General features: G+C 42.3%; 1 protein-coding gene across 1 annotated transcript in view; it reads right to left on the bottom strand.

The window, feature by feature from the left end:
* Positions 1 to 4410: 4410 nt before the first annotated feature.
* The window catches only part of th2 (tyrosine hydroxylase 2), a 39537-nt gene continuing 32745 nt past the window's right edge, over positions 4411 to 11202 (bottom strand). The window contains exons 11-12 of the mRNA XM_060840039.1: positions 9247 to 9380; positions 4411 to 4570 (exon numbers count right to left, since the gene is read on the bottom strand). Of these exons, the coding sequence (XP_060696022.1) occupies positions 4411 to 4570; positions 9247 to 9380 (294 nt within the window). The remainder of the gene's footprint in view (positions 4571 to 9246; positions 9381 to 11202) is intronic.

The raw sequence follows: 11202 nt of genomic DNA, 5'->3' as shown, positions 1-11202 counted from the left end.
TAACACATTCAATGAGATCATAGCTTATCTTATAATCCTCAACTCCACTTTGCTGCATTTTCCCCATGATCTTTCACAGAGTAAAAATCTATTTCTCTCAGCAGTGAATATACTAATGACCCTGCCTCCACAACTATCTAGGGTAAAGCCACAGCTTAACCACATTGTTATCTCCACAAAGGTCTCACTGAGTCAGGCATGACCTTGCCCGACAACTCCGTGTGTGATTGATCTTTGCCTTTCTAGATAATGATTTATTTGGTTCCTCTGAATTTTTATCAATGATATATCCAAAGCTGGGATAAGTCTCTCTGGGGACTTTCCTCCCCTCTGAAACAATGGTGTAATGTTAAACGTCTCCTCCAGTCCTCTATCACCATCTCAAAGGGTAGTGTATCTGTCAAATTCTTTACAACAGAGAGCTGTTGAGGCTGGTTTGTTAAGTATATTCAAGCCTGAGATAGATTTTTAATTAGTAAGGGTATCAACAGTGATGGTGAAAAGACAGGAAAGTAGGGTTGAGGATGCACAGATCAGTCATAATTTCACAATAGAACAGCAAATGGACCAGCTTAGAGACAACTCCCAATGATGTTTTCCAGCCATTTTCTTTCTTAGCTCTATCTAGGCTGATTTCAGATCTCATTTTCTGACAATAGCTTTATTCTACTGCTCTGATTTAATCTTTCACTAACAAAGCTACCCTACCTCCTGTTCCTTTCTACTTCCTGAATGTTGAATTCCTACTATTATTCAATTCCCAGTTCTGCTCACCCTGCACCCATGTCTCCATAATGGCAAATGGTGATTAAAGGTCATCCATGATCTTCTTGAATGGCAGAGCAGACTTAAAGGATCAAATGGCCTACTCCTCATCCTATATCACATTTTCATGTGTTAATTCACTCTAGAAAGTCTTGACTCTAATTTTTCGGGCAATATTAGCTCAGCCGAGAGACCCCAGGGCTAGATTTCTTTTCTCATTGCTCACTCTACAATTTGTCTAACAGTTAGTGTCTGGTTATTTCCTCTGTATTTGAACTGCAAGTCTCTCTCCAAGACACAGACCATTCCAGTTGAAACATATAGATTTATTGTCACGAGCTCAAAGTTCTGGGACTTATACCCTAACAGCATTGTGGATCTGGCTACACAGTATGGACTGCAGAGGTTCAAGAAGGAAGCTCACCAACACCCTCTTCAGGGCAACTAGGGATCAGCAATAAATTTATTACAATATATCAATCACATTCATGTGGTGAAATAAATTGAAGGAACAGATTGTTATTGTTGATGGTATTTATTATAATTGCGATAGCCAATGAAGATTTTCCAATGGTGAAATAATCACTGAAGCAAACTTGAAATAGGAAAGGACTCATTCACAGGTCAGTCAGCAACAGCAGAGAAAGAAAAACAATGATCCTTTTTCAGAATACAGAACTAGGAGAATAGTTCTCATCAAGCTGAAATGTTAACTCTGTTTCTCTCTCCACAGCCAGTGGAGTAGCACAGAGATAATCAGGCTCCAACATTTTCAAATTCATCACAAAACTTTAAAGATTTTAAAATAAGGACACAAACTTCTCCAAATTCAGACCAGGTTGAAAGAATGCACGGACCAGATCTTATGATTAATTAGACTCTAGCTGCAAGTAAACAGTTACAAATCCATCTTACACACACATATATACACAGATACACACACACACATACACACACACACTATGGACAAGAACAGACCCCCTCAAAACATTTTAAGTAAGTAACTTAAATCCTAATGTTTTCTTATTTTAAAGGCAAATGTAAAGTGCTGTGTTCCAGATGTAATTCAATTGGTCAAACTACTAAACTTTAAGCAAAACGCAATTCATTTAAACACTACAGTTAAAGCATATCAAAAGAAAGAAGAGTTTAGAATAATGTAGCTCTACAGAATAACAGGTACAGTAACTATTACTAATTAACCGTTCCAATATAGTAACATCCCATAAATAAAACAGACAAATTCAGAAAAACAGGTTTTGTCTCTAGCAGCCTAGAAAGTGAACCTCCAGCTTTTGGCTATGAGTGAGAAAGGGAAAAATAGTTTCCACTTCTTCAAGCCCACAAAAGCAGCAGCTGAATCTCAAAGCTAAAAGAACTAAAGCTAGAATTCCTGGTCTATAGGAGTTGGCCAAACCCATTCGGGCTGCTTCTATTGTTCTAACTTAAACAAAAACCCAAGGCTTCACAAGCTTGTTTACCCTAGCGGTCTGGCAGGTAGAGCATCTCTGCCTTAAAACCTCTCCTTCAAAAAAAGGACAAGATACACCTTTTAAAGCCACAGCATTGTCACAATAGACACATACAGACAGGGAAACAACAAATGGATGGAGAGGAAAAACTGATTAGACAATTACATAGTTTTTTAGGAGAAAGTGAGGACTGCAGATGCTGGAGATCAGAGTCGAAAAGTGTGGTGCTAGAAAAGAACAGCAGGTCAGGCAGCATCCAAGGAACAGGAGAATCAACATTTGAGGCATAAGCTCTTCATCAGGAATGTGGAGTGGGCCCAAGGAGGCTAAGAGATAAATGGGAGGGGGTTGGGGTTCTGGGGAAGGTAGCTGGCAGCTAGTCCTCAGTAAAACCCTCGCCTTCATCCCACTACACTTCCACATCAATGAATTCAACATACGTTGTAACATCAAATTTTTCTTGCTCTGCCTCTGTTCTTAGTTTTTCCATCAGGACTCCCACCCACCCTCCAAGGACCCCTTCCCCCACCACCAACACACTCCATCCACTTGGACACACGGTGCTGGTCTATTACTCGCCCTCAATCACTTCATCTCCAACTGTCACCGTGATATTGACCGCCTCATGAGGAGGTTGAACAGGTCATTAACTTCATGAACACCTTCCACCCCGACCTCAAGTTCACCTCGACCATCTTGGACACCTCCCTCCCCTTCCTAGATCTTCCACCACCAAACCTTGGGCACCACTACCCCCTCCCCCCCACCAACCCCCACCCCAACTCCCCCCACATTCCTAGTAAAGAGTTTATGCTCAAAACATCAACTGTTCTGCTCCTCGGATGCTGCCTGACCGGCTGTGCTATTCCAGCACCACACTTTTTGAGTTTGGTAGTCTTGTCCACAAATACTGTTGAGTCGGTTCTTGATGATCTGAAAGTTTCTTTCTGGCTTCCCTTTCCAAATTCTTCTGCTTATTTATAAAAGGTACACGGTGGCTCGTTCACTTGCAAGTTCACTCTGATTTGTCATTTAAATGTCACAGCTCACAACAACTGCTGAAGCAATGATGAACTCGTCTTCTTCAAGGTTACAGTGGGTTTGACTGCAGAGAACAGAGAGTCTCTCAGTCTCTCTCTCTCTCTCACACACACACACACTCTCACTCTCTCTCTCTGTCTCTCTCATTCTCAGTTTCTCTCTCACGCTTTGTCTCTCCTGAGCTGGTAGAGATCAAAACACTTCTCCATCTTTTGTTCCTAGTTCCAAGCTGTTGAGTTACTGGACAACAAATCACACAGAAACTAGCAAGCGAAAGACCCTTGTCATCAGTAACTGGTCACTAGTCCATAAACCAATCAACCAGAGCTATATCTGTATGCAGAACTCTTTGGCTCTAACTCATCTGCAGCCACTTCAATAATTGTTCAAATGGCTGTACAAACAGCTTTCCCAAGGCTGTCAGGTTATTGTTTTCAAACCCTGCAACCATCTATTTAAACACTGGTATTTTTAAACAGTTCCTTCTCATTCTAGTGTATGGTTTGAAAAACACAGTGCTTACACCTTCGATGCTGCCAGACCAGATGAGTTTCTCCAATCTTTGCTATTTGTCTTTTAGATTTTCAGCATCCACAGTGTTTTAGTCTCATTTTCTCCTAATTATTTGCTCATCTATTCTAATTCTTAATTAATGATCGGAATGTATCATCACACAACTGCACAGACTCAGAAACTACTGGAAGTCGCTATAGTTCCAGAGGGTGACAGGCTGTTCTCTCATTAGAGAGGGGTGACTGGTGGTGAGTTTCATTGAGGGTTACTACATCTCAGGTGAGAGGCCGGGCCTTCATGTTGACTACAGTTGGTACAGGTATTGAACTAATGCTGTTTAGTATTACTTTGCATCGTGAACCAGCCAATCGAGCCAACCACCATCCTATAAACACCAGCATGCACACACAGACACAGCAATTTAACAATCATGTTGTACAATTGTAGCTCAGCTATTTAAGGTCTAGTTTCAGGATTCTTATTGAGATTGATTGGGGTTGAGTTATTCCCAGGTTTCTCCAGATCAGCTGCCAACTCTCCAGGTTTTCTGTGGAACTTTCTTCAAGGTCACAGGCCTGTGTGAAACCTTCTGTTTTAAGTTAGCGTGGGGGAGCCTTGTCTAAGAAAGTTTATCCAGAGCAAAGCAGAGATTTTTCAGCTCATCGGCGATCTGGGTAAGAGCTTTCTTGATCTTGTGTGGTTTGTCCAACAATTCGACACTGCAGGTCAGTGGGTCATAACGGAGTGAAAAAGGCCTCCTGATTTTACACGCATACATCCTGCTCAGAAAGAAAGAAGAAAACAATCATTACGACCCAAAACAATGTGGTGGCACTGAGTAGTGTTCCTGCCTCTGAGCTAGAAGCCCCAGGTTCAGGTCCCACACCAGGGGACTGGATGGCCAGGGAACATTGGAAATCAGATAGAGTATCAACTTGTAATTCCTTCCAACACACCCCAATGAGAAGTGGTAAGATCAAAAGACATAGGAACAGAAGTAGGTCATTCAGCCCATTGAGTCAGCACTGCCATTCCATGTGAACATGGCTGATCTGATAATCCTCAACTTCACTTTCTTTTCTTTTTCCCATAATGCTTTGTTCCCTTACTGATTAAAATCTGTCTGTCTCAGCCATGAATATACTTAATGACCCAGCCTCAACAGCCCTCTGTGGTAAAGAGTTCCACAGATTCACTCCCTCCAATAGAAGACATTCCTCCTTGTCTCTGTCTTAAATATGCAACCTTTTATTCTGAGATTATGCTGTCTCTTACAAAGGAAAACAACCTCTCCACATCTCCCCTGTCAAGACCCCGAAGAATCTTGTATGCCTCAACAAGATCACCTCTCATTCTACTAAACTCTAATAACTATAAGCCCAAGCTACTTAACTTCTCCACATTGGGTATTCCCTCCCTACCTGGGATCAGCTGAGTGAATCTTCTCTGGACTGTCTCCAAGGCCAGTCTAGCTTTCCTTAGATAAAGGTCCCAAAAATGTTCACAGTGTTCGGGCTGTGGTCTGATCAGTGCCATGTACGTTTTTTTTATAGTCCCTATTTCATCTCTTTCTGAAATAAAGGCCAACATTCCATTTTCTTTCCCTATTACACACTGAACTTGGATGTCAGCTTTTTTTGTGATTGATGTACAAGGAATCCAAAATCTCTCTGTTCAGTACCTTTCTATAGTTTTTCTCCCATTAAATAATATCCAGTTCCTCCATTCTTCCTGCCAGTAAGGTCCTTGACCTCACAATTACCTAAGTTATATTTCATCTGCCAGTTGTCTGTCCATTCACTTAACCTGTCCATATCCCTCTGCAGAGTCTTAGTGCCATCCTCATTACTTGCCTTCCCACCTATTTGTGTATCATCCACAAGCACATGTCTGTCAGACATTCAATTTCCCCATTTAAGTTAATAAATAATTATGGCCCCAGCACTGATTCCTGTGGCATTCCACAGGATGCCAATCTGAAAATGCCCCACTTAGCCCATTCTGTGTCTTCCATTAGCTATATGGCACAGTGGTTAGCACTGCTGCCTCACAGCACCAAAGACCCGGGTTCAATTCCCACCTCAGTCGACTGACTGTGTGGAGTTTGCACATTCTCCCCGTATCTGCGTGGGTTTCCCCCGGGTGCTCCGGTTTCCTCCCATAATCCAAAATTGTGCAGGCTAGGTGAATTGGCCATACTAAAATTACCTGTAGTGTTAGGTGAAGGGGTAAACTTAGGGGAATGGGTCTGGGTGGGTTGCGCTTCGGTGGGTCGGTGTGGACTTGTTGGGCCGAAGGGCCTGTTTCCACACTTTAATTAATCTAATCTAATCTAATCTAATCTATCCAATCCTCAATCCATGCTAATATACTATCCGCCATTATGGGCTCTGATCTTATTCAATGACCTAATGTGTGAGACCTTATCAAACACCAACTAAAAATCCAAGGATATTACATCGACTACTTCCCCTGCATCTACCCTGTTTATTACCTCCTCACAGAATCTGTCAGGCATGATTCCCTCTACATGAAGCCACATTGGCTGCTTGAACATATTTTACATTTCTAAAAGCTCTACTATTATAGCCTTTATCATAAACTTTAACATTTTCCCGATAGTAGACTCGCCAACTTTAAGGGCATTTAAATGGTCATTGGATAAACATATGGATGACAATGGAATAGTGTAGGATAGATGAGCTTCAGATTAGTTTCAGGTCAGCACAACATCGAGGTCCAAAGGGCCCGTACTGCGTTGTAATGTTCGATGATCTATCACAAACATTAAGCTGATTGGCCAGTTTTTCTGTCTCCCTCTCATTTTAGATAGAGGAGTTACACTGGCAGTTTTCCAATTAATTGGGAAATTAATTTTTCAGAATCCAGAGATTCCATGAAGATTACTACCAGTGCATCCATCATCCCTGTAGCTACCTCCTTTAATATCCTCAGATGCATCTCATCAGGGCCAGTTAGTGACTTTGTGGAATTCTTTAACACAAAGAGCTGGAAAGGCTGGGTCATTAATTATATTCAAGGCTGAGATAGATAGATGTTTAATCAATCAGGGAATCAAGGTTTATGGAGTAAAGGCAGAAGAGTGGACTTAAAAATGATCAGAACAACCGTGATCAAATTGAATTGCAGAGCAGATATGACGGCTGAATGGCCTACCTTTTCACCCATGTCTCATAGTCTAATGTCTCCACTGTTCTGGATGGAATGATTGAATATGACTTAATTAAAGTTAAACTGTCATTGCTTGAAATAAGGTAAAAACAGGTAAAAACCATGACTGCAGATGCTGGAAACCAGAGTCTAGGTTAGAGTGGTGCTGGAAAAGCACAGCAGGTCAGGCAGCATCCGAGGAGTATTGCTTGAAATAAAACCAATCTGACTCCAGGTTAAGACACAGTCAGATTTGAAACAAAGCCTCATACCTAAAATGTATTGTCTAAACTGAGACAAGATAACTACAGTTATCTTGGGGCAGTGATTTGTGGGCAGCACGGTGGCACAGTGGTTAGCACTGTTGCCTCACAGCGCAAAAAGACTTGGGTTCAATTCCTACCTCAGGCGACTGTCTGTGTGGAGTTTGCACATTCTCCCCGTGCCTGCGTGGGTTTCTTCCGGGTGCTCCGGTTTCCTCCCACAGTCCAAAAATGTGCAGGTTAGGTGAATTGGTCAAACTAAATTGCCTGTAGTGTTCGATGTAGGGGAATGGGTCTGGGTGGGTTGCGCTTCGGAGGGTCGGTGTGGACTTGTTGGGCCGAAGGGCCTGTTTCCATACTGTAAGTAATCTATATCTATATCTATATCTATTTGAAAGGAATTCTGCTTTTTCCATAGTAATCAAATGAAACCTGCATCTCCATTCTAACTGAATAAAGAATTAACAGCTATGGGTGGCACAGTGGCTCAATGGTCAACATTGCCAGGGACCTCGGGTGACCATCTGTGTACAGTTTGCACATTCTCCCCATATCTGTGTGGGCTTCCTTCAGGTGCTCTGGTTTCCACCCGCAGTCCAAAGACGTGCAGGTTAGAGTGAATTGGCCTTGCTAAATTACCCATAGTGTTCAGGGATGTGTAGGTTAGGTGCATTAGTCTGGGATAAATATAAGGCTGGGGGAATGGGTCTGGGTGGGTTACTCTTCAGAGGGTTGGTGTGGGCTTGTTGGACTGGTGGGCCTGTTTCCATACTGTAGGGATTCTATAAAATCTATCTAGGTTTGATCAATACATTCATATCAGTTCTATGACCCTTTGATCTTTTGCATATAAATTTTATGTATGATGTATTCTATCTCACTAGCTACCTGAAAAAGGAGCGGGGCTCCGGAAGCATGTGGTTTCAAACACACCTGTTGGACTATAACCCTGTCACGTGTGATTTTTGACTTTGTCCACCCCAGTGCAATACTGGGTCATCCACATCATGGCTACCATTGTTTGAACATTTAAATGTACTGAGCAAAATGATTTCAAAGGAAATGAATGACCTTTTTCACTGACATCAAGTCATAGTGTCATAGAGATATGCAGCACGGAAACATACCATTCAGTCCAACCCGTCCATGCCGACCAGATATCCCAACCCAATCTAGTCCCACCTGCCAGCACCCGGCCCATTTCCCTCCAAACCCTCCCTATTTATATACCCTTCCAAATGCCTCTTAAATGTTGCAATTGTACCAGCCTCTACCACTTCCTCTGGCAGCTCATTCCATATACGTACCACCCGCTTTGTGAAAAAGTTGCCCCTTAGGTCTCTTTTATATCTTTCCCCACTCACCCTAAACCTATGCCCTCTAGTTCTGGACTACCCGACCCCAGGGAAAGACTTTGCCTATTTATGCTATCCATGCCCCTCATAATTTTGTAAACCTCTATAAGGTCACCCCTCAGTCTCCGATGCTCCAAAGAAAACAGCCCTAGCCTGTTCAGCCTCTCTCTGTAGCTCAAATCCTCCAACCCTGGCAATATTCTTGTAAATCTTTTCTGAACTCTTTCAAGTTTCACAATATCCTTCCGATAGGAAGGAGACCAGAATTGCATGCAATATTCCAACAGTGGCCTAACCAATGTCCTGTACAGCCGCAACATGACCTCCCAACCCCTGTACTCAATACTGTGACCAATAAAGGAAAGCATACCAAAAGCCTTCTTCACTATCCTATCTACCTGCGACTCCACTTTCAAGGAGCTATGAACCTGCACTCCACGGTCTCTTTGTTCAGCACTCCCTGGGACCTTACCATTAAGTGTGTAAGTTCTGCTAAGATTTCCTTTCCCAAAATGGAGCACCTCGCATTTATCTGAATTAAACTCCATCTGCCACTTCTCAGCCCATTGGCCCATCTGTTCAAGATCCTGTATCACTTCCCTTACGTTCATGATCATTAGTTCATATGTTTGGTTGAGAGATGCAGTACCCTGTGTTTGATCTTACCAGAGTTTGGATTTCGCATCTTCAAAACTCTCAGACACAAAGTAAACTGGTTGGAAGGTCTGGTCTTGATAGGTTTGCATTGCCGTGACCTCAGGATCGAAAGCTTTGTATTGTGGTTCTCCCGATAAGGAATACTATGAATGACAGAAAGTTTCTTTTAGTCACTCTTTCACTGCAAGTTAACTTACATATGGCCTTTTGTAATCAATCTCCAAAGTGTGAATCCTATTCTTCATCTATTGCTGGCAGACAATGTGTGAAATTCTGTTTGTCTGTTCACATGAGTATGCAAGACTTACTATAGGCCCAGATAGTATTGCAGTGAAGGACTTGCCTTTAGTTAGCTGGAAAGCCTGAACAAAGCTTGCCTTTATCGAGAATCAATTTCAGACAGGCAAAGCTGACCAAATATAATTAAGTGTTTAACTCTCCCTGGCAGACTATGTTCATTTTCATCCAAATCACCTTCTTCCCATTCTTCCGGAACTCTTTGTTCCTCAACGTGTGAGACCTTAATCCAGAACAACACGGTTGAGTGCAGTGCTGAAGGATTGCTACATCATCAGAGGTGCTGCTTTTCAGATGAGGCGTGAAATTGAGGCCATGCCTCCCTGCTCAGAGGGACATAAAAACTCCCTTGGCAAAACCACAAGTGAAATCAAAAACAGAGACAGGAATTGCTGGAAAAACCCAGCAGGTCTGGCGGCATCTGTGGAGAGAAACCAGAGTTAACGTTTCAGGTCCAGGGACCCTTCCTCAGAACTGACCCCAAAATGAAGGTTCTGAGGAAGGGTCACTAGACCTGAAATGTTAAACTTGATTTCTCTCCACAGATACTGCCAGACCTGCTGAGCTTTTCCAACAATTTCTGTTTTTGTTTCTGATTTACAGCATTCACAGTCCTTTCGGTATCATGAGTGAAATTAGGACAGGTGCCCTCACCAATATTTAATTTTCAGTAAATATTATTGTTGCTGATAAAAGGTATATCTTATAGACCATAGAACAATACAGCGCAGAACAGGCCCTTCAGCCCTCAATGTTGCACCGACCTGTGAACTAATCTAAACCCATCCCACCACTATCCTGTCATCATCCATGTGCTTACCTAAGGACAGTTTAAATGCCCCTAATGTGGCTGAGTTAACTACATTGGCAGGTAGGGCATTCCACACCCTTACCACTCTCTGACTAAAGAACCCGCCTCTGACATCTGTCTTAAATTTTTGTAAATCATCCTTGTAAATTTTTTCTGAACCCTTTCAAGTTTCACAACATCTTTCCGATAGGAAGGAGACCACTCAATATTTATGAAAAGAACGTGTGTTAGTTTAAATCCGAAAGAAAATCACAACAACTTGAATCTGTATGGCACTTTTCATATTGCAAGATGCCCAAAGTCTCTTAACAGAAATGTTATCAAACAAAACTTAACTCTGTGACACACAAGATAGGGGCTTGGTCAAGGCACAGTGGTCAGATTGAAGATGCTTCCTATAGGAGTGGAATGAGAGTGAGAGAGAGAGATGGAGAGTTTTAGGAGAGGAATTCTAGAACTTAGAATCTGTGCCAAGCCACTGAGAGTGAATTTATAGCTCATTCGATCGCTTCCAATTTTTATTACTATTGAATTCACTGCAGTATGAAACTGTCTGCCAACTCATGGTCATCCCTTTTGCATGAGCACCCAATGATTGTAATTATTTAGAGGTCTCAGCTAATAATCTGCATGTTAGTTTGAAAGTCAAGGTTGGAGTGGTGCTGGAAAAGCACAGCAGGTCAGGCAGCATCTGAGGAGCAGGAAAATTCATATTTGGGGCAAAAGCCCTTCATCAGGAATTGGGCTACCCTAATCTTGGCTCTTCCAGCAGTACTCAAATCTTGGCTCTAATCTCCAGCATCTGCAGTATTCACTTTCGCCTATACGTTAGTTTGAACCCCATCACAGCATCTGGG

Source organism: Hemiscyllium ocellatum, chromosome 19 (assembly GCF_020745735.1).
Source record: "Hemiscyllium ocellatum isolate sHemOce1 chromosome 19, sHemOce1.pat.X.cur, whole genome shotgun sequence".
NCBI lineage: Eukaryota > Metazoa > Chordata > Chondrichthyes > Orectolobiformes > Hemiscylliidae > Hemiscyllium > Hemiscyllium ocellatum.
Note: the sequence above shows the minus strand (reverse complement) of the source record. Positions and strands in the feature narration are given on the sequence as shown.